The sequence below is a fragment of the Salvia miltiorrhiza genome, chromosome 7, assembly GCF_028751815.1.
Source record: "Salvia miltiorrhiza cultivar Shanhuang (shh) chromosome 7, IMPLAD_Smil_shh, whole genome shotgun sequence".
Lineage (NCBI taxonomy): Eukaryota > Viridiplantae > Streptophyta > Magnoliopsida > Lamiales > Lamiaceae > Salvia > Salvia miltiorrhiza.
In genome coordinates, this window is record NC_080393.1 from 38362894 (window position 1) to 38387232 (window position 24339).

At 40.9% G+C, this 24339-nt stretch overlaps 1 protein-coding gene and 1 long non-coding RNA gene across 2 annotated transcripts; both read left to right on the forward strand.

Moving 5' to 3' along the window:
- Positions 1-443: 443 nt before the first annotated feature.
- On the forward strand, positions 444-1916 carry LOC130992885 (probable receptor-like protein kinase At4g10390). The gene has a single exon (XM_057917644.1). It carries the CDS (start codon positions 824-826, stop codon positions 1757-1759), a length of 936 nt encoding a protein of 311 aa, XP_057773627.1. The 5' UTR covers positions 444-823; the 3' UTR covers positions 1760-1916.
- Positions 1917-11583: 9667 nt separating this feature from the next.
- LOC130992922 (uncharacterized) lies at positions 11584-14836 on the forward strand. The gene is made up of 3 exons (XR_009091481.1): positions 11584-12064; positions 14005-14067; positions 14583-14836. It is a non-coding gene; the product is annotated as an uncharacterized LOC130992922 (long non-coding RNA).
- The last annotated feature ends 9503 nt before the right edge of the window (positions 14837-24339 follow it).

Genomic DNA, 24339 nt, shown 5'->3' on the forward strand with positions numbered 1-24339 from the left:
GTCAAGATTTTTTCAAGTTCTATACAAAATGATATTTACAAGTTAGTTAATTATGATGTTAGAAGCTCCAAATCGTACAATCTCACAAGTCAACTTTGATTTTTAAAGCTCCAGATAGTGATGTTAAAAAAACTTGACGCATAAAAGTTCATTTTTTGTATTTTAAGGTCTAGACGAGATGATACTCAAAAGTCTGATGTTCAAACGTTAGTTGTCGTCTTCCAAAGTTTAGATTATGATATGATCCTACAAGGTTCAGACGAGATGATGCTCAGATGAAATAAAATTTTCAATATCGATACATTTTTCAAAATATTATTAAATAAAAATCTACATAAAAAGAATATTTATTATTTTAACAAAAGGTTAACATTTAATTGAGGAATATGATTCAAATTAATATAATTTCAACTATATTATCTTAAATTAAATAAATTTAAAAATAATTTATATAATAAATTGACATAAGTAGTATATAAAACAAATTGACATAATAAGAAAAGCAAAAATGGTATGAGTGTACGTACATAACCCCAGATCCCCCCTCCCCCTTGAATCAATAAAGTACACATATACAAAAAAATGAAGAGTTGCAGCCACCAAACCCACACGAGGAGCCGTTCTAGTTGTGTAGATTGTGGGGACACACTTCCATGCATGGGGACCTCTTCTCCCATGCCGGTGCTCTCCATTATTCTCTTATCCTTCACGTTTTTCCTCTCTCTCTCAATTTCTCACTATTTTTAAAATCACTATCTCTGTTTCACTCTTCCTTCCTCGCGGCTTCTTTTATAACCAACACAACAGCTCCACTGATCCATCAATGGGGCTCGTCAAATTCCTCAAACGCAAACTCACCAGATGTCAAACACCCCTCGCCGTCGCCGTCGATCATCCCCAAAACCACCGCTTCTCCTGGGAGGATATACAGAGTCTGACGGCGGATTTCGCCACCGTCATCGGCTACGGCGGGTTCAGCACGGTCTACCTGGCCCAATTCCGGCAGTCCGCCGCCGCCGTGAAAGTGTGCTGCAGCAGCCAGCGCGTGTACGAGGCGTTCAAGCAGGAGCTCCAGATTCTGCTCCACATCCGCCACCCAAACATCGTGAAGCTCCTCGGCTACACAGAGGATCACGGCGCCCTCATCATGGAGTACGTCCCCAACGGCACCCTGCACCACAAGCTCCACGCCTCGCACGCGCCACTCACGTGGGATCAACGCGCCGCCGTGGCCTTCCAGCTCGCCACCGCCATCGCCTTCCTCCACGACACCTGCGCCCCTCACATCGTCCACGCCGACATCAAGCCTGCCAACGTCCTTCTTGACCACGATCTAAACTGCAAGCTCTGCGATTTCGGATCTGCGAGGGTCGGATTCTCCTCCGCGGTGGCGCCGACGATCATCACCGGCTCCCCCGGCTACACCGATCCCCTGTATCTGAGAACTGGTTTGGTTTCGAAGAAGAACGATGTGTACAGCTTCGGTGTTGTTCTTTTGGAATTGATCACCGGAATTGAGGCTTTCTGCCCATCCACCGGAGAGAGGCTGGCGGGGAGGGCGAGAGACGCGGCGGAGATGGTGGATCCGCGGTTGCGCCTCGGGGAGGCTGCTCTCGGAGAAGTTAGAGCGATGGCGGCGCTCGCCGCCCACTGCATTTCGGAAACGCCGGGAATTAGGCCTTCTGCTTCTGATATTTTGACCACCATGAGAAGCGCGATTCCGTCTTTGGCGTTCATGTTTCAGAAGAAGCTTTTGTAGATACCTACATTATACATACATACATACGTACATTTGTGTGATTGTGATTTAGATTGTGGTGTAACTTAGTTAGGATACACACTTGAATTTAATTTATTGATTTACCTTTTGAGCAAATGTTTATTTGAATTTGGAAAAAAAAATCTAGTTACTCCAACTTCGATTTGCAACGTTGGGACCATCTTTTAATTCGTGTGCTCCACAAATTAGTGTCGGCAAAATATTTTGGGGAAGGAATTAAATCCATTAAATAAATGTGAACGAAGCGATCAATTCGTACGTGGATTAGATGTGCTAATTAAAGAATATTATATTAAATCGTTATTATGTATTCATGGAGTTAATTAATATAAGTACTCGAAATATTCGTTGTATTTCATTCCTAGACTAACCAAAGTCTCTTGAACCCAATAAAAAACAATACCCCAATTCATAAGTTAGACTCGTATCCTATATTTAGAGCACCCGCAACGCGGGTACTCGAGTGGCTCCTCGAGGAGGGCGTTGCGGCGTGGAGCTCCTCGAAGACTCCTCGAGTTATCGAGTATGCTCGAAGGGCGGAGGAGATGGCGCGTGCAATGCACGCGCCCAATTTAAAAAAAAAAAAAAAGGAAAAATTCGAAAATTCGAATTTTATTCGAATTTTGACTGCAGCTCCTCGGTTTTCGCACCTTTGACCGACCGTTTTATTTTTATTTTTTATTTTTCCTTCTTCTCTTCTTTAAAACACCCCACCTTCTCCCCACAATCTTCACACCTCTTCTTCTCCAATTTTCTTCTCTTCACACCTCTTCTTCTCCTACAATTTTCTCCGTCATGGATCCACACAACCCTTTCTACGATCCAAATTGGTGCCCCGATCTCTCCTCCGATTATCATCCTGATATGGGAGGAATCAACTTGGAGGAGAGCCCGCCCGAGGAGGAACCGGTCAGTGCTCAGCAGAGTGTCTCCCCACCAAAGAAAGGCGGCCGGAGGAAGGAAATGGCCACCAAAATCGTGCACGACAAGGCCGCTAGGTACCGTCATACGTATGCTCCCGAGCATACGGATCTCATCGTCCAAATTTGGGCGGAGGAGACCTTAAGATCAAGCAACTTCAAGGCCACTGGTCCCGGGTGAGCGCGGATGTGCGTCTCTGGGAAGCTGTTTGGGTGGAGACGCGCAACAATTGGCCGTCCGGTCATTCGGATGATATGATTCGTGAAAAGGCCCAAACCCTCTTCAAGGCTCGAAGCCCACACAGGGCCTCCTTCAATTTCTGGAACGCGTGGAGAGTTCTCCGGAACAATCCCAAGTTCAAGTCGATGTACCTCCTTGGAGACGTGCATGCCTCCAAGAGGACAAAGACTACGGAAGAGGGCGGCTTCACCACCTCGGCGTCGGGCGAGGAGATCTCTTCTGCCCGGCCCATTGGCAACAAGGCGGCGAAGGCGGCGGCCAAGGCGGCGGCGAAAGGGAAAGGGAAGGCAGCAGCGTCGCATACGAGCTCGGATCCTCCACCAGAAATAGTGGAGAGGTTGGAGAGGACCGACGAGCAGATGAGGGCATTCACCGCCCAGTACCAGCGGAGGAACGATCTCAGGGAGAGGGAGCTCGATATGCAGCTCCTGAACACGGATACGACGCAGATGACGGACGCACAACGTGCATTGCACGCGTCCATGGTCGCCGACGTGCTCAGGCGTCGTGGTCTATCCTAGGCTTTTAATTATGTGATTTTAATGATGTTTTAGGTTTTTTAAATTTTTATGTAATTTTTTTAGGTGTTTTTAAATTTTTATAATTTTTTTTATGTTTTAAGTAATTTTAAATTTTATGTTTAATCCAGTATTTAACTATTACAAAAATATGCTATTTAAATTATGTAATAAAATTTAAATGAAAAACATAAAATCAAAACTAATATTATCAAGTAGGCTATCAAGGAACCCTAATGCAACACTACCTACTCAATAACACAAACACTATCAAGTAGGCTATCAAGGAACCCCCAATGCGGATGCTCTTATAGAGATGATTAAAGCTTCTACAATATAAACCTAATTTACAGAAAATTAGGTTTTACTGAGAGGTGAGCGGCGCTGTTGATTGAATTTTTCTTCGGATAATCTTTGAAGAAGGTCATCCATCGAACGTCGGAGATTGAGCGGATTAGAGTCGAGAAGATCAGAGTTGGAGATAGATTTTTCGCAGAAATTATCAGCTTCTGACAGTCTCTTTAGATGACCATAACTTCTTTTATAGAACTCCGATTGAGGCTCTGATAAAAAAAAAAGAACTCCGATTGAGGCGAAACATGCGACCACCGAAAGCTATTTGAAAACGAAGAAATCGTATTTTTTGACGGAATGTGAAAGGAGATCAGTTGAGGGGCAAAACGGAGCCTCGAAGTCTGCTGGCCTGTTCAGCAAGTTTTGGAAGAATTCCTCTGCGAATTCTTCAGGTGATCCTCTGTACAATATTTAAATTAATAGAAACTTGCTAGGTTTAACTATTTTTAAATTAATAGAAGTATTATGCTAAATTATATCGATGTATCTTGAATTTGAATAATCCAAAAACGATCCTACGGCCAATTTGAATCTTAAATAAGACATAAAAAATTGTGGGATAAATTCAGCATCACAAGGTTTTATATATGGTTAAGGTGTTTCATTTGGTTTTCTAATGGACCAATAATTAGAGTTATGTGGTGATTGATGTATTCAAATTATATATTAATACAAAATACTTAATATACTTTTTGGACTAATTTCGATTGGCGACGCATCAATTGTGATTATATTTCTCTTCAAGTCTTGACAGCAATGGTGCAACTACGATTACTCAGCCATCTCTGTCTTGATAATTTGTAGTAAAGTTTTAAAATTGCATGATTGATAACATTATGAATTACGAGATAATCATTTTTTGCTAATGGTTTTTTCATTTTGGCACACCAAATTACATAATAATATAATATATATAATTCTGATATATTTAATTGAGTGGTCAATAACAATTCCCTATGAGCAAAGAACTTGAATTTAATTTAGGGTGGGTGGCACTTATATCAAATAGACTAATTATTATACTACGAAATTTGGTTGAATAATAATCAATTTGAAGATATAAAAAGATATCAACCATTCCATGTCGTCCAAGCAAGCGTGATGTGTATATGTTTTATGTGGTGAAAATCAGATTAATTTGTCGTCTTCAGTTAATTATTCATTTGTGTATAACGATTAGAATTAAAATTGTTAAGCTTACGATTGAAGGGCCCTTCTTGGTTTCCCACATAAAAGGGAGATGAACTATTTTACAAGTAATCCCTTACTTGTACACAAAAGAAATTCTTGCATTCCTAACAAAGAAATGATATATATGGTGTCATTTAATGAACACCAAACCAACAAACTCGTATCTCGAGTTTTAACAAATTAATTGATCTCTCTATTAAATTAGGACCTCAGTCCTCTTAATCCAATCATGACTATTGAATTTGTATATTAAAAATAAATTTTTTTTTATAATTTGAATTGTACTATTCAAGGATTTATAAAAAATTAATAAATATAAATTATCTGAAGCTTTAATTAATTAATTAATTAATGCTATCTATATAAATGATAAATATTTATAGAATTAAGATTAGGGGGGTGTATTTAATTAAGATTTTAAATGATTTTTTTGTATTTTAAAAATATATAGGTATTCAATTCAGATTTTAAAAAATCCTTAAAAATCTGTTGGTATTCAATTATGACTCTTAAATATCCATCGAAATCTCGAGATATTGAAAACTTGTAGGATTCTAATATCTCATGGACTCTATAAAATTTTAATGCCCTAATATAGATACAAAATCCCTCCACAAATCTCACCTCTACGCAAGAGATTTTAACATCTTCTCTCTATCGTCAACGTCTACAAGAAAAAGAAAGAGATATCATAAATGTCAAAATTTTCAGCTATTTTTGTTTATTTTTCTCTCAATTTTTTGGCTTTCTTCTCTCAAATATTGACTATTGTTCTGAAATCATGCAGTGAAAGGGAATTTTAGCAGTTTTTCTTATATGAAGGCACTTCTCAATTGATCAATCAAACATGTATTTATTTCCTATTGTTCTCTTTGTTTTTCCCTTTCGAGTTTTTTTATAGGGTTAAGTATCAAATAAGCCCTTAACGTGGAAACCCTTATTACATTTAACACCCTATGGCAAGGGGTGTGTCAAATAAACCCCTAAACTAATCAATTTCGAACAATTACACCCTTAGCCCTAACGGACATTTAACTCCGTTTGTTTGTTTTGTATTTTTTTTCGGTGTGTTGGGAACCTTGTGGAATATCCTAACCCTTGTTTTGATGATACCAAAATTCATAGGACTTATATGTAATAGACTAGAATCGTTTTTGAACTCAAGTGTTAGAGTTCGTTTCTAGTTTAGTTGCGGTGTCGAAGACTGAAGACTGAAGACTGAAGAACGAAGACTGAAGACTGAAGACTGAAGAACGAAGACTGAAGACTGAAGACTGCAGATACCAACTGAAGTATCAGTTGAAGAATCAGTTGAAGACTGATTATTTAATGCGCGCAAAGGACTGATACTAAAGTCAAGTATCAGTTGAACATTCTTCCTAGGACTGATATTCCAACGTTCAGAGGAAGCCACGTACGCTCAAGTACAGCCGCATTAAATGCAGAGATCTCAGAATATCTTATCTCTGCAGAGGTCATTCCTATCTGGTGGTTACTTTTCAGAGACGTCACATCTCCTGTCCATCAAAGAGAGCCGTTTCCACACAGACAAGGAACCTCGAAGATTGAAGCCTCAGCCCAAATTCGAATTGCTCTCCAACGGAAGAAATCTTGAGGACGATTTACGCCAACGGATCTATTCAAGAGTTCTCCTACAAATAGCGCTCGAGGATCACTTCAACCTTCACCGATTCAACGACATAAGCTGAAGCTCTGCCAAAATTGCTACTCAGCCTAAAGCTTAACTGCCCAAAGCTTGAATCGAAGAAGAGAATTCCAAAGCCAAAATCAGTCACTGCTGATTACATACATTCTCTTAGACCCTAGGCATATATCGGTTTACCCAGAAGCCAAAGGTCAAACTTGCTTTAAAGAACTTGTTCTTTGCAAGTATAGTTGGCACTCGTTCAAACCTCCCCCCCCATAAGAGTGTTTGAGTGGTTCGGAGTTCAGGAAGGTACTCTGAACTCTGAGTGAAAAGTCTGAGCACGAGGTGTGCTTAGCAGGGAAATCCTACGCAAGGTTGTGTGGGTGCTGAAGAAGGGTTTTTCTTCAGTTCACGGTTGTGTGCACCAGGCAAGCACACGGGTACGGTTTGCAGTGCACCAGTGAAGCACTTGCGGAGTGGATTGTTGGTCTGATCAACATACCGTGGATGTAGGAAAGGGTTTTTCCGAACCACGTAAAAGTCTCTATGTTGTTTACAGCTTTCAGTTTTACATTCTTACTTGTGCTATTTCATTTGATAAAACTGAACACTGACTAACAACAAAGAGAAACCTTAAACCAACAACCTGCTCCACCGAGGTTATTACGAAACAAGTTTAATTTCCGCTGCGTATGATATTGATCTGACTGAACTATCATCTGATAGTCAGGAAGAGTGATATCATCTCTATCTTAGCAAACACGACTGAAGCCCTTACTTGCATCAGTTAAGTTCCAGCAACTTAACTGATAACTCATTACTGAAGAGCTTTCAGTATCAGTCGTCAACCCTGTTGGTCAAAACTGATTTCAGTAAAACAGGAGTCTTTTGTTTGCATGCAAAGTTTCGTTTTGATCTCTGACTGAGATCCCTCTGATTGAGGTCAGTAGATTGTGCAAAAATAGCCTATAGGTGTATTCCCCCCCCCCATACACCTATTCGAGACCCTCAGGACCTAACACGGTGGGACCCACCATTTAACCCAATCCTCTCCTCCCATCATTCGTTTGTAAAATTATCGAATTCCCTAGAAATTTCGGCACCCCTTCCTCCTACAAATTTCCATAAATAAAATCATGGGAGGTGACGAAGACGTGGTCGGAGCGTCCTCACCTCGCTGCTCATCAGCGCCCGGTAAATCGCCACCTCCACCGTGAACAGGTGCCGGCTGCACCACTCGTTCGCTAGCCACTCGCTGTTGAACTTGGGCGGTAAATCGTAGACATAGATTTTCATCCCATTGAACAAACCTGCTGCCAAATCAAATTACATAATTTAAGAATTGTGGTTGCTGCTATTTAATTTTTCTTTTTACAGTGGGTGAGAGATGAATTACCGTGGGCAGAGGAATCGAGGCGGGGGTCTTTCTCCATGAGATCTCGCGAGGGCTAAGAGTGGGAGATGGTGGTTCTGGAAATGGTGGGGTTGTGGCGGGTGATGATCAAGGAGGAGAGGAAATAGAGTGAGATTGAAAACCAGATGACATATTTGAAGAATTTGTAACATAAATTTTTAGATAGATTATTGTTTCTGCTGTACAGAAGCTTCATCCTAGCATAGAATAAGGCTTTTTTCTGGGTGGGTCGATTGGTTTCTGCTGAGTCAGCTCCTCCTAGAAGAACGCGTCAGCGGCAGCAATGATAATCTGCCATCGTGCTCATCGTCGGAAGCCGACGAACTCGAGAGCGTTCCGGCCGGCATGTACTGCATCTGGCGATCGAAGGCGTTGGATCTCCCGTCGTCGAGCCGGTGTAAGAAGCTGAAGAAAATTATTAAGAATTGGTGGGGCCCACCGAAAAAAATAAAAAAATCATAAAAAAAATTAAAAAAACAGACGAAGTTAAATGTCCGTTAGGGCTAAGGGTGTAATTGTTCAAAATTAATTAGTTTAGGGATTTATTTACACACCCCTTGCCATAGGGTGTTAAATGTAATAAGGATTTCCACGTTAGGGGCTTATTTGATACTTAACCCTTTTTTATATACACGCACCATCAAATATTTTGTAATGATAATTGCCAAGTGATTGAGGTCAGGCCATAAAAACATAATAACCTGAAGTGATTGAAGGTCAAACTTGAAGTTTCGTTGCAATATTAGCATATTAATGATTGCAAATGAATTTCCTTGGTGAATTCCCTTGGTGCAATATTAGCAGATTAATGATAGAAAATGTAATATGATTAGGGAGTTTGGATATCTAGTTTTATTTACAAGCATGTTGCATATATATTTTATTGCGTAAGATCTGCTTATTGCAATTTGTATCTATTATATTATATATTTTTTGATAGACATATATATTTTTTTATTATTATAACAATCTATAAACTTATAAAATTTATGAAAATAGAGATAGAACAATCTAACAGAATCTGCTAAACTCTACATAGAATTAATAGAATCCACATATTATAAAAAATCTGTCAAAATCTTTTAAATAGAAAATGTAATATGATTAGGGAGTTTGGATATCTAGTTTTATTTACAAGCATGTTGCATATATATTTTATTGCGTAAGATCTGCTTATTGCAATTTGTATCTATTATATTATATATTTTTTGATAGACATATATATATATATATATATATATATATTTTATTATAACAATCTATAGACTTATAAAATTTATGAAAATAGAGATAGAACAATCTAACAGAATCTGCTAAACTCTACATAGAATTAATAGAATCCACATATTATAAAAAATCTGTCAAAATCTTTTAAATAGAAAATGTAATATGATTAGGGAGTTTGGATATCTAGTTTTATTTACAAGCATGTTGCATATATATATTTTATTGCGTAAGATCTGCTTATTGCAATTTGTATCTATTATATTATATATTTTTTGATAGACATATTTTTTTATTATTATAACAATCTATAGACTTATAAAATTTATGAAAATAGAGATAGAACAATCTAACAGAATCTGCTAAACTCTACATAGAATTAATAGAATCCACATATTATAAAAAATCTGTCAAAATCTTTTAAATAGAAAATGTAATATGATTAGGGAGTTTGGATATCTAGTTTTATTTACAAGCATGTTGCATATATATTTTATTGCGTAAGATCTGCTTATTGCAATTTGTATCTATTATATTATATATTTTTTGATAGACATATTTTTTTATTATTATAACAATCTATAGACTTATAAAATTTATGAAAATAGAGATAGAACAATCTAACAGAATCTGCTAAACTCTACATAGAATTAAAACAATTCATAGAATTAATAGAATCCACATATTATAAAAAATCTGTCAAAATCTTTCAAAATCTTAATTTAAACCCCCCCACCCTTAATATTATTTGCTCAAAAATGAGATTGATTTAAACTATTTTCTTTAGAATTTATAAATTTAACTATTACTATATAATACTTATTAAATTTAATATTATACTCATTAAGTTGAAGATAATGTTATTATATACAACTTCAAATAACATAATATTTAAATTAACATAATATTATTTTTGGTTACCAAATAATCTAAAGAGTAAATATATGGAAGTAGCCACTTTTTTTTAGTAAACTTAAAATTTACCCACTCAAATAAAAACTTTAAAAAATACCCACTTTTGTGTTAAATGACTAAACTGCCCCTAAAATTAAAATTAAAAAAATACCCACAAATACATCTCACAAATACACTACACAATTTAAAAAAAAAATCAGATGTAACTCTCTCTCTCTCTCTCTCATCTTTCCACTCTCTTTCTCTCTTCTCTCTCTGATGCAGCCAGAACAGAGCCAAACTCGCGCCAGAACAGAGCTAAACTCACCAGAGCTGAACGCGCCAGAACAGAGCCAAGCTCGCCAGAGCTGAAGTCGTTGTGCCAGAGCAGAGAAGGTCTTCAGAGCAGAGTAAACAAGCCAGAGCAGAGCACACATGCCAGAGCAGAGCAGAGAAGAATGCCAGAGCAGAGCAAACGGTCCAGAGCAGAGCGGACGTCCAGAGTAGAGTGTACTTCCAGAGCAGAGCAAGACAAGCTTCCAGAGCAGAGCAGAACAAGCTTCCAGAGCAGAGCAGAATAAGCTTCCAGATGTAACACCCCGTACTTTTCTTTATGTTGTGAGATAGTGTCTTAACACTATTGAGAGTACTGAGACGTCGAGATGCGAGACTACTTTTTTTTTTATGACCAGATAAGACAGTTTGTCTTTTAAATAGAGATACGAGTGACTAAACCGATGATAGAGTTAGAGTGATGAGATTTGAGAAATGAGTTGAGCTAGAGATGCTGATTGAATTGAGTTGAGATTTTATTTTATTTCCGACGATCGGGAATAGAATTACCGGATACCGAGTTATCAGAGTTTGACTGACCTATTAACAAAATAGGGATAATGAGTTGACATAGAGTCGAGGAAGAAAGAGTGAGAACCTTGATGAAAGGAGTCGGTCAGAGAGACGTCTAGTTTGTTTGTATTTGCCGACTGCTTTGATGTGACATTATGTGAATCTACGTGACTAATTGATTATGTGATTTTTGTGACATGTGTCATTATGACCGAGTTATTATGATTTTTAATTGAGACTTTAGCACTTGGAATTTTGATTAAGTTTCCAAAGCAAGTGTGGTTTATTTTTATCGAGAAATTGAAAGATGCCGGTTTATGAAAATTTTGCCAAGCATAATATTTTTAAATTATTTTTCCTACGAAGAGGAATATTATAATTGAGTGAGTGCACTAATATTAGTGCTATAATTATTATTTTTGGTCACATGAATAATTATGCTATGATATTTTATTAGTGAGTGACATTTCCATAGTTATTGTGATTTTTATTTAATCACCCTTCTCACACTTTATTTTAATTTCCCTACCATATGTTAAATGCCACAAATTGCTAAGTGTGGAGATTGAGAGAGTAGAGATTGAGAGTGTGTTTATTGAGAGAGTAGAGATTGAAAGTGTAGAGATTAGAGAGAGAGAAGTGTAGAGATTAGAGTGAGAGAGATCAATGCATTAATTGCATATATTCTCTAAGATCACAAAATATTTCATAAGATCTTCAAATCTCCCTTAAGATTCACAAGATCAAATTAAATCTTGTAAAGCAAATTCTCTCTCCCTCACTTCACAATTTTCGGCCATCTCTCTCTCCCTCACACACATTTTCGCCCAACACACACTCATCTCCTTCATCTCTCATTTCCACCATTTTCCTCCATTGATGAAAACCTTCGAAGCTTCCAAAAATATTACCAAACACCTCAAACCACTCTAATATCTTCCATAAACACATTCTAGCCACTTTTAATCAAGAGAATCCTTGAAGAAGAGCTCCAAAGTTAGAGTGAGAAAGTGTGAATTTTGGTAAGAATTTGGGTAAGTGGCCATGTTTTTCTATAATTCTTGATTGAGGGATGTTGTATGTGTGTATTCTTGAAAGATGAAGCAAGAAAATCACCCCCTCCCTATTTCCTAAATTTTCGAAAAAAAGTGGGTCTTCACCCCTTCAAAAATTTTTCTTTTTCTTTTCTTGATTTGGGGTGAAAAATGAGACTTATATAATGTTTGTTGATGATTGATGTATGTTGTGAAGTATGTGCCTTGAGATGTGAAAGTTCGATGGAGTTTAGTTTACCCAAAAATGGAAACTTTTGAGTTGATGATTTAAATGATGAATTGATGATGTAGATGAGTCCATGAGATGTATATGATGATGATTGATGGAGTAAATTGAGTATATGATGTCAAATGATGATTTTGATATGAGTTAGTTTAATAAAATTAGGGATATGTGTATCTATGCTCTAATTTGTAAATTGATGGTTTATATGAGAGATAAATTGGCTAAGAATGATAGATCTATGAATGGATTAAAGATTCATATGTGTTTATAAAATTTTCAAAGAGTTAGTTTAGAAAAAATTAGGACTTTTTGGTCTATGTGTTATTTAAGTGATTTTGCTTAAGATATATGTTTTTAAGCATGATAGTAGTGTCTTTGTATATTTGATTAAGTCTATTGTAGGCTAAGTAAAATTTTGACTTAGTTTAGTTTGTATGAGTTTTTGAGTTCTTGTGTGATGTGAGTTTGATGCTTGATAAAATGAGGTCTAATTGCTCTATGATCATTATGTGAACTTTTGCCATGTTTTGTTAAGAGTTTTATGTTGCTACATGGATTTTCATTAAAATCTAGTTTACATGATAAAAAGAGAATGAATATGTGAATAATGAGTTATATGATATAAAAGATCATATTTGAGTATTTGAGTAATTTCGAGCATGAAATTGAAAAGAGAATTTGTTTGATGCGTTCGTTGAAATGTTTTCCATGAGATTTGAGTTGATGATGAAAGAAAAGAGTCGAGATTGAGTATTATGAGTATTATGTTGTACTTGAATGTTTTTAAGTGCTATGAGTGCTTAAAATGAGCTTTGATGAGTTTGCTTTGAATAAATGTTGAGTTGAGCATGTTTGCTTGTGTGTATGATTCGGAGTCGTTTTTCACGACGCACTGACATACTGTTTTCGAGGGGATTTTGATATCCAAACACCCTGAAAACTTTATGATAAGTATATTTGAGAATCTTGAGCATACCGGTAAAATTTCAAGTCATTTAGACTTCGTTTGCTATTTTTATAAAATACAAAACCAAAACTGCTACGTTCTGCCGAATTGTTCGGTGAGTAGCCAGTAGAGTCATCTTTTCCAGTATCTTTCCTTAGCATTCTGGACTCCAAATTTTTATGGTTAATACCTGAGTGTCTTAGATAAGTACCCACCAAATTTCAGACCTTTTTGACAACGTTTACTATTTTTCAAAAATCAAACTTTTCGGTTGCTAAAAACTGCCGAATATGGTAGACTGTAGTAAAACAGTCATATCTCCTAAAATACTTGGATTTTTTGATCCTACTTTTTTTTAAATGAAACTAGACTCAAAGAGTTTTCTTTTGGTATAAGTTACGACCCCAGGAGAGTTCCGTACAGAGTCTGGTGAGGTTTTAAAGTTGAGTCAGTGCAGAGTGAAGTTTGTTTTTGACTTGTCTATGTGTGTTTTTCATATGCTTAAGTGTTTATACTTGTTTATGTGCTTGATTGCTATAAGTTTGAGCCGAGTTGAGAGTTAAGTCGATAATAGGACGTGTGAATCCTTAGAAGCCGAATATACCTAGGGATTGAGTTTTAATGGGTAAATAGACGTTGAGTGAGAAGTTATAGTTAAGATGAGATTGGAATTAGAAATTGAGTTTCTGACTAAGGTTTGTTTTATCACATGAACCTTCGATGACGATGTGATGATGATATATGAAGGCCCGAGCGAGACGAAGAAATAAGTTGCCTGATTTTCTTTCCAGGATTAGCGAAGGACTTCAGGTGGGCAATATTTTGAGTATACATATATCGTATGAGCTTTCTAAAATGATTTCATGATGTTATGAGTTTATCAAATGATTTGAGATAAATGATATTTGAGAACTGTTTGACTTGCCAATTTTTGATGTTGAGCTTGTATGTTACCCTCTACTGATGAGACGAATTCGGTCCTGCCACAAGCGGGATTTTGTGCACAGAGGTGACTGTGAGCCGTCTTCGGGTCGGCCGGTCACGGTACTCGAGAGGGAGGCCTACTTCTCGATACCTTTGGTGATAAATTGTAGATGTGGTACTTACATGTTGAGTATTTTGATTGCGCAATCGTTCATTTGAATATTTATGATGCATATGTTTGAGATTCAGCTTTCACAGGTTTATTTATACTAAAATCCCTGTGATTTGCTTAAAACTGTGGCAAGTTCAATTTATAGCTCTAAGAGCACCTTTCTTGTTTTTCGGCGTTTGTTCACTGAGTATTATGTACTCACGCCCTGCATCTATTTCTAAATGTGCAGGCTAAGCGAGGAGCGAGATTGGTCTGGTGCTAGTGGGGGAAACGTTTCAATCGATGTAATTATATTTCCGTATTGCCTTCATGTTAATAGAGTCTTGAGGATTGAGATACTTTGTTTTCTTTTGAAATCAAGCAATTTACTCACGGTTATGTGTCTTCATACATGTAATCGATTTGCCTTTTTGCTGCGATACTCTGCATATTATGCTTCCTTATGAAAAATGAGCTATACCAGCTTTGTTTTTGTTCGTGAAATTCCTGATAATTAAAAAGTTATAACGACGTTGACGATTTTACCCTTGGGTTCATTTATGATGATTTCCTTAACACCTTTTGATGCAAGCTTCCGCTTGATGCTTGGCCTATACATCTTATCTTTTATTCTTTAAAAATAGTCGTATCGATACTCGTACCCCGCTATTACTAGCGTCGGGGAATCAGGCTGCGACACCAGAGCAGAGCTAAGTTTCAGAGCTGACTAACGTCCAGAGCAGACCATAACCAGAGCTGGCATCCCAGAGCCAGACTATGAACCAGAGCTGGCGTCTTCGCCAGAGTTGTCAAAAACTTGCGGAACAAGTTTTCTTTAAGTTTCCTTATTTTACGTTATTTCCTTCATTAGATTAGGTTTAGTTTGCCTATATATATGGCTACATGTGAACGAAAAGTATATCATATCTTTTATCAATAAATTTGTGAGTTTATTCTCTCTTGAGGACTTCGAGTTCTTCCTGAATTTTGCCCAAGCGAATTCAACTTATCGACGTAACTGGTGATGCATGAAATCAACGCCTAATCTAAAAAGTAATAAACGAGACATGATTTACGTGGTTCGGTCGTTAAGACCTACATCCACGGGTGTTCTTCGAGTTCTTCCACTATATTTTGAGACGATTACATTTTACAAGTGTGCTGCTCCCAAATAAACTCTCCCCCTAATGCTAAAGCTAACCTTCTATTTATAGATGTGAGAGTGAGCCCTAAAGGCCTTAGGCCCATGAACTTCAATAATTGGATTGAGGTCCTTTAATGCCTTAATACACCTTAGTCTTGATTTGACCCATCTACGTTGTCCTTCGTTGGTAAAGTAGGTAACTCCGGTTCTAGCAAGGCCAGCTCTGCGCTTTGGCTACGCTGCTGTGCTATGCTGCTGTGCTGCGCAGCTCTGCTGCGCTGCTCTGGTCCACACTGCTCTGGCTGCGCAGCTCTGCTACGCTGCTCTGGTCTACGCTGGTGGTGTTGCATTCTAGCAAGGCAGCAGCTCTGCACTTTGGTCAAGGCTGATTGACTCTTCGTATTCTTTAGTTAGTCCTGCGTTCATTAATTCTTGTGATAATAATAATGATAATAATAATCAAGTAAGATGTTCTTGTATTGCCAAGCATAGAGCTGATGAGTATTCTAGTCCTCATCAGCTACTCCCCCTAGTCTGGTTGAACCGTGTCTTCTTCGTGTTCAACTAGTGGTGTGTGATATAGAGTCAGCGCTGTGCTGCTCTTCCGAGTAGGGTTCAAGTGTTTTTTAGCCATGCAGCCCTGTAACTTATCACAAATCGAATACTTGTAAGTTTGCAACATAATCAATGATAGAATGTTACATCCCTGCCAATTTGTCAATGCCAGAAATATCCCGACCCTGTCAAAGTATTTAGAATAACAACAATAATAACAAGAATGAAGAAACTCCCTTTCTAACGTGTTCATTAAGCCATTTTTTATTATTATCATTGTGCTCGTGCTAAGGCAGCTCCGAGAGCTTTGTGCTTAGGTAGCTCTAAATATTTGGCTATTACACCCGTGTCAACGAACAACCCCTTTCCCTTAGGTTTTGAATTTTTTTATCCCTAAAAAATAGGATATGAGAGGTGATGGGGGTATACACCCCTACTCCCCCCCAGTGTCGTGCGCGTACTTTAGAAGTCAAGCACGATTGTAGAAGGCTTGGAAGAGCTGAGAATGCCCCCGAGTAGGGCTGAAAAGCCGGTGCTGAGGAGTGACCTGGAAGAACGGCTGAGTTGCCCCTTAAGGCTCATCCTCAGTCTAACTTTTGCGGCTTACGATGTTTCTGCGCGGAGCATAGACATTGTGGCCTTCGTCGTGCAATTAATTCCTTGAGTTGTGCAATTAATACCTTGAATTGTGCAATTAATGCCTTGAGTTGTGCAATTAATGCCTTGAGTTGTGCAATTAATGCCTTGAATTTTGCAATTAATGCCTTGAATTGTGCAATTAATGCCTTGAATTGTGCAATTAATGCCCCTGTCTAACTTTCGCGGCTTACAATATTTTTGCGCGGAGCATAGACAATCAAAGAACCCTGTCTAACTTTCGCGGCTTACAATATTTTTGCGCGGAGCATAGACAATCAAAGAACCCTGTCTGACTTTCGCGACTTATAATATTTTTGCGCGGAGCATAGACAATCAAAGAACCCTGTCTAACTTTTGCGGCTTACAATATTTTTGCGCGGAGCATAGACACTGTGAACTGACAACGACTCGGATATTCTGCGCCGACCGATATAATTGAGATAACTGTTTTCCCTGTATTTGAAATAGCTGCTCTGACTGCGCTGGGATAGTCGCACTGGTTGCTCTGATACAATCACTCTGACTGCACTGAGATAGCCACACTGGCTGCGCTGATATGATCACTCTGATTGCACTGAGATAGCCACACTGGCTGCGCTGATATGATCACTCTGACTGCATTGAGATAGCCACACTGGCTGCGCTGATATGATCACTCTGACTGCACTGAGATAGCCACACTGGCTGCGCTGATATGATCACTCTGACTGCACTGAGATAGCCACACTGGCTGCGCTGATATGATCACTCTGACTGCACTGGGATTTGTGAGTTTATTCTCTCTTGAGGACTTCGAGTTCTTCCTGAATTTTGCCCAAGCAAATTCAACTTATCGACGTAACTGGTGATGCATGAAATCAACGCCTAATTTAAAAAGCAATAAACGAGACAGGATTTACGTGGTTCGGTCATTAAGACCTACATCCACGGGTGTTCTTCGAGTTCTTCCACTATATTTTGAGACGATTACATTTTACAAGTGTGCTGCTCCCAATCTCCCCCTAATGCTAAAGCTAACATTCTATTTATAGATGTGAGAGTGAGCCCTAAAGGCCTTAGGCCCACGAACTTCAATAATTGGATTTAGGCCCTTTAATGCCTTAATACACCTTAGTCTTGATTTGACCCATCTACGTTGTCCTTCGTTGGTGAAGCGGGTAACTCCGGTTCTAGCAAGGCCAGCTCTACGCTTTGGCTGCACTGCTGTGCTATGCTGCTGTGCTGCGCAGCTCTGGCTGCGTTGCTCTGGCTGCGCAGCTCTGCTGCGCTGCTCTGGTCCACACTGCTCTGGCTGCGCAGCTCTGCTCTACGCTGCTCCGCTCTGGCTGCGCTGCTCTGCTCTGGCTGCGCAGCTCTGTTGTGCTGCTCTGGTCTACGCTGGTGGTGTTGCACTCTAGCAAGGCAGCAGCTCTGCACTTTGGTCAAGGCTGATTGACTCTTCGTATTCTTTAGTTAGTCCTGCGTTCATTAATTCTTGTGATAATAATAATGATAATAATAATCAAGTAAGATGTTCTTGTATTGCCAAGCACAGCGCTGATGAGTATTCTAGTCCTCATCAGTAACGGCGAGTTCACCAACCCTCGTCGCGTGTCATTCATCGTCCCCGAGTGGCTGCATCAACTATACGTTGGGGTTTAGGGATTCGTTTACCTAGATCATTTCGTGAGTTAGATTCAGATATTTTGGGATTTCCATCTTATCTTTGTTCCTTTGTTTACTAATTCAGTTCGTCGTTCATATTAAGCCTTCCGCATAGCGTGTTGTTTAACGGACCGGCAAGATTCAAATCCTTACCGGCGAGGTTCACATCATTTGGTATCAGTTTGGCCATGTTTCGTATCCAGGGAAGAGGGGCGGAGAATGATAGCGGAAGCGTTTAAGCCTATGTATGAGAGGATGGACCAGAGAATGAACCAGTTTGAGCAATATCATTCCACTTCGATTCGAGGTGGCCGTGGTGGTCGAAGAGGAGCAAGGGATCGTGAGGATATGAAGTGGCAAAATAATCCATCCATCCAAAAGAAACACCATCATCCCTCGTATCTTGGAGGAGAGTGGGATAATTGGGATGAAGACTTCGAGAATGATCGTCGACACTTTTATGGCACCAACAACAACAACAATCAGCGCCAGACTCAGGGGCATTGGAGGCAGTCTCAACCAGTTTTTCGTGGTTCCTCATCAACAGGGAATCCATGGAAAAAGGAGACGCCGCAAAGTGATGACAAGATGCAGCGCTTTAGATCTCGGACATAGGATGTGAGTTCAGCAATTTAGGGCACTCCGACAGTTTCTAATGGTTGCCATCGAGATAAAAAGTGTTTCACGTGTCAGGGATTCAGATCCAATGAGAGCGAGCAGTGGGATAATCTCTTTCACACTAGAGTTCTTGTCCAAGACAAGTTGTGCAGTGTGATCATTGATGGACAAAGTTGCACGAATGTGGCGAGTAGGTACATGGTGGAGAGATTGGGGCTGCCTGAGATGCAACTCCCCACGCCGTATCATTTGCAATGGCTGAATGAGACCGGCGTCGTCGAGGTTACCAAGCAAGTGAAAGTGCCTTTTTTGCATTGAGAGGTATGAAGACGAGGTTTTGTGCGATGTTATTCCCATGCAGGCGACCCACATTTTGTTGGGTAAACCATAGCAGTTTGATAGATGAGCTACTCATGATGGATTCACCAACAAGTACTCCTTTAAGTATAAGAAAAATAGGGTGTCACTTGTTCCCCTTAGCCCTAAAGAAGTTTATGAGGATCACGTGCAACTGCAGCAACGGCACAAGGAGGCGGATAAGGTGAAGTCTACGGAGCAGCCGGTAGAGAAAAAGGAGATGCAGGTTGAGGTGGAACTTGATAGAGAGATTATTGCTATCTGCTGAAATGGAAATTTTATTGAAAAAAAGAAGTTTGGAAAAAACCCTTGAGAGCACAGGCGCAAACAAGGAAAGGGCCTCAAAAAAGGAAGCCGAAAAGAACGTAAAAAATAACAAAAACACAAGCTAAAAAACGGGCAAACAACGCAAAGCCAAAACCACACAAGGAAGCGCTAGCCATCCCTGCATGCAAGGCTGCACCAAGAAGAGCAGCAGAGCAGAGTCGCAAAGTCAGAGCACAAAAAAGCCAGAGCAGCCAACACCAGAGATGCACAACCAAATCAAACGCAGTCAGAGCATGCAACGCCAGATTAGATAACTCCAGGGCAGACCATGCCAGGGACGAGCAGACAGAGCAGTCCTCGCCAGAGCAGAGCGGCATGACCCGAGCAAGTGCCAGAGCAGAGCAGCATGGCCAGAGCTGCTGAGAGCAGAGCCAACTAGCAGAGCAGAGCTGACTTTGGAGTAAGGCTTACTCCAAAGCAGAGCATACCTTCAGAGCAGAGCTGACCTCCAGAGCAGAGCCGACCTCCAGAGTAGAGCTGAGCCGACCTCCAGAGCAGAGCAGAGCTACAGAGCATATCTGACCCCTAGAGCTGACCTCCAGAGCAGAGCAAACCTTCAGAGCAGAGTTGACCGCCAAAGCAGGGCTAACCTCCTGAGCAGAGCAGAGCCGACCTCCAGAGTAGAGCTGACCTCCAGAGCAGAGCAGAGCCGACCTCCAGAGTAGAGCTAACCTCCTGAGCCGAGCAGAGATGACTTCAGAGCTGAGCTGGCCTCCAGAGCAGAGCAAAACTCCAGAGTAGCGCAGACCTCCATAGCAAGCAGAACCGACCTCCAATTGTAGAGCTGACCAGAGCCAGAGCTGACCAGCCGATCTAGAGCAGACCCGACCGGCAGCTCTGGCAGATCCAAAGCAAGCCCGCAACACTAAAGAACCAGAGCAGAGCAACGACCTAAACCCAGAACAGCACCAGAGCAAACGCACAAACACCTGCCAACCAAGAAGCGAAAAAAGAACAGACAAAGCAAACCAAAGCGCAAAAACCACAAAGTTAAAGGAAAAACGACAGAACATAAAGCCTCTCCCCCCAGGGACGCTAGCCAAGGGAAGATCACCACTCCAGTCTGGTCACACAAACCCCAACACATCCCCCGGAACAGCAAAGGGTCCAATAGGCTCCACCACCAAACCAACTCAAACCAGACCAAGCCTTAAGAACCGCAAACCACGAGGAAAGTGCAGAGCAAGGTCCGGAGAAGCGACATCAAGAAAAATAACCAATCCGGTCAGACCCGATTCTCCGCTAGCAGTGAGTCTCCTAATGCAATTACTTTTATGAATCTCAAACTTAAAATTGAAGGCCATCTTCACGGGATGTAGCAGTTGGGGTAACCAAAGACTTCCCGTGAGGTTTCCCATACTCATAACGGTACGACCATCATAGGAGCAGAGACCAAGAGTTCAGAACAATAAATCACATTGAAGGTCATCTTCACGGGATGAAGTAGTTGGGGTAACCAAAGACATCCCGCGAGATTCCCTATGCTCATAACGGTACGACCATCATAGGAGCAGAGACCAAGAGTTCAGAACAATCAAACCATACAAACCAAAGATAATAAGCCTATTGCAATGAAGACACTCCTGCTAGCATCTACCGGACAAATCACTTCAAGGAAAGCTGATCAATCCGTTGCCTCCCAAAACCTTAGACTCCTTGCATCACCCCAGGAACGCGCCGAACTTAAGGACCAGGCCAGCCACCAGAACCCAACACAAGCCAGAGCCCCGGGAGCCAACACTAAACCAAAGCACAGTAGTAGCTCGGAGACACGCAAAGAAGGGACCACCACCTAAGACCAGCGGACCCAGGAAACCAAAGAACAAAAACCAAAAACCAAAAACCAAAGGGAACCGAAAACAAAAACTAAGAAAAAGACAGTAACTTCCTTGGAAAGCACAACACAATTAAAGGACAATACGAACATAAGGCAGGCCTCTTCTGTCATCGCTAACCAATTGAAGAATATCCGGGATCGCAAAAGGCCAGATTCCATCATCCACCACCGAAGAGGCTATGAAGTCAGCAACACGATTCCCTTCCCTGTAAATGTGAGTGATGATAATATGAAGCTCAACAATGGAAGAAAGTACCTTCCGCCAACGGCTGAACAATCTCCAAGGAACCGTGTGGGAACGCGAACGGAGGAGATCGACCATGTAACTGCAATCTGTCTCAATCCACACATAGTCCCAACCCTGAACCACAATCTGCTTAAGAGCAATGATGAGGGCAAGAAGCTCCGCTTCAAACGCCCAACCATGGCCTGCAGAGAAATGGAAGCATCCCAAAACAGACGAAGAATCACGAAAAACCCCTCTAGCATGAATAAGGGGAGGGGAGCCATGAACCGTGCCATCAATATTAATCTTTCGCCACGGATGAGGAGGGGGAAGCCAAAACACATAGATGTAGGAAGTAGGGTGACGAGGTCTACCCAGCACCCCAAGACCATGAAGAATAAGAAGCTCCTCAACAGAATTAGCCATCTCCTCCAGGCTGATACGAGAGGCTTCCAAGATGAAGGCTTTGACCTAAACAACCAGAGCCATAGCGGAAACCGGAGCGTCATCAAAAATAGCTCTGTTCCTGAGATTCCAGAGACTTCAAATGGCAGACATAACACCAACCCGCCAGAGGTTGTTTACCTGCTCGCTCACCGGCCTTTTCATAGCCTAAATCATGAAGCTCCCAATCTCCTGAGACGACGAACCATCCATCCTGAACCAAGTGAAGAGGGAACCCCAAACCTGTCTAGCAACCTCGCACTCCCAAAAAAGATGACTGATATCCTCGCTCGCATTCCTGCACAGAGGACACCAACCCGAACCAATGTACCCAGAGCGACTCAAAGAACTGGCCGTAGGGAGCCTGCCCAGAATAACCCGCCAAGTCACAATGGACCGATGCACCGGAATAAATGCTGCACAAATCCACTTGCCCCAATCCACCTCCGGGTAATTGGGTCGAACATGATCCATGACAATCACAGAAGAGACATCTCCAAAGTGAGAATGAGTCCAATCTCGGCGATCCTCCCCACCACTGATAGGAACCGACACTATGTCAACAGCAATGTCCGAAAAAGCCTACACGAAATCCAGAGTGAAGTGCCAAGTGTCATCAAAATAATAGTCCAAAATAGGATACGTGAGAAACTGATAATCCACGGCCGAGACCCCAATCCTATCTACCAGTCGGTAGCCAAGCCAGCTATCCATCCAGAACAAAATAGAAGAGCCAGAACCGATTGAATAATGCGTGTCGCTGATCAAAGTGCGAATGGACTCCTGCGAACCCAGCCAAATCATAGAAGAAAACCAAGAAGAGCGAGGCTGCAGACAGGAATCCAAATAACGTTGCCGAAACAGCTGGAAACCCAAGGAATCAGAAGTGATCAACAACCACCCCAACCTAAGCATGAAACTCTGACTGATGTGAGTGAAAGACTTAACGTTCAACCCTCCCTGTTCCTTCGGAGCACAAACTCTATTCCAAGCCACTGAAAACCGTGGCTTAGAAGTGGTGCTGCCCGTCCAAATAAAGGACCGACAAGCACGATCCAGGTCATGAAGCAGCTTAGCCGGCCACTTATAGATCAACATGCTATGAACAGTTGCGCTCTGAATGATCGAGGTGACCAGACAGATGCAACCAGCCATAGACAGTTGCATGCCTTGCCACTTAGGAAAATGAGCAATGATGCGGTCCCGAATGCAAGCCAGACGAGCAGAAGAGGCACGTCCAGCGAAGATAGGTACCCCCAAATAGACGAAAGGCAGGGAACCATGGGAGAAGCCCAAATCCCTTTAAAGCCGGCGACGTAACTGAAGAGAAACCCCTTTGCCAAAAAATGGTGGATTTGGCTTTATTGCAGTATTGACCCGAGAGGTTAGCATAAATTGCAGGATAGACTCAATCATCCTGCAACTGCGTGTGTCAGCTTTACAAAATAAAAGAATATCACCGGTATACAGGAGATGGGAAGGGAAAAGCAGCGAACGAGACATCCTCATACGACCAATGAAGCCCCTATCCGCAACATCCAAAAGAAGGTGGCTCAAAATCTCCTCAGCTAAAGCAAACAAAATCGAAGATAAAGGGTCACCCTGCCGAGCCCCACGGGAGCAGCTAAAGAACCCATGCTGCTCCCCGTTAAAGAGGATAGAAATCCTATCTGGTTGGAAGATGACGCTGATCCACTGACGGAAAAGAAGAGGGAACCCAAAGCTGTCCAAAACGACATCAACAAACTCCCAACTCAAAGTATCAAAGGCCTTCCGGATGTCGACCTTGAGGGCCATATTCCTCCCTTGAATCGAACGTTCCATGCAGTTGACACCTTCAGAAGCAAGTAGAATACACTTCTGAATAGAACGTCCCGAAATAAAGCCGAACTGATTGGCAGAAACAATCTCAGTCGCCACCAAATTCAGCCGAGAGGCCAGAATTTTGGTGATGACTTTGAAAAAGAAATTACCAAGAACAATAGGCCGATAATCCGAAACAAGAACCACATCCGCTTTCTTGGGAAGAAGGCAAAGAAGATTGGAGTTAAGCCCGTGAGGAAGATACCCAAGAGAGAAGTAACGCCTCACCGCGGCAACCATATCCTCCCCCCCCACCTCCCAAGAATGATGGAAGAAGGCACCATTAAAACCATCCGGGCTAGGAGCACTATTCTCATCCATCGAGAAGACCACCGAGCGAATATCCTCAGCGG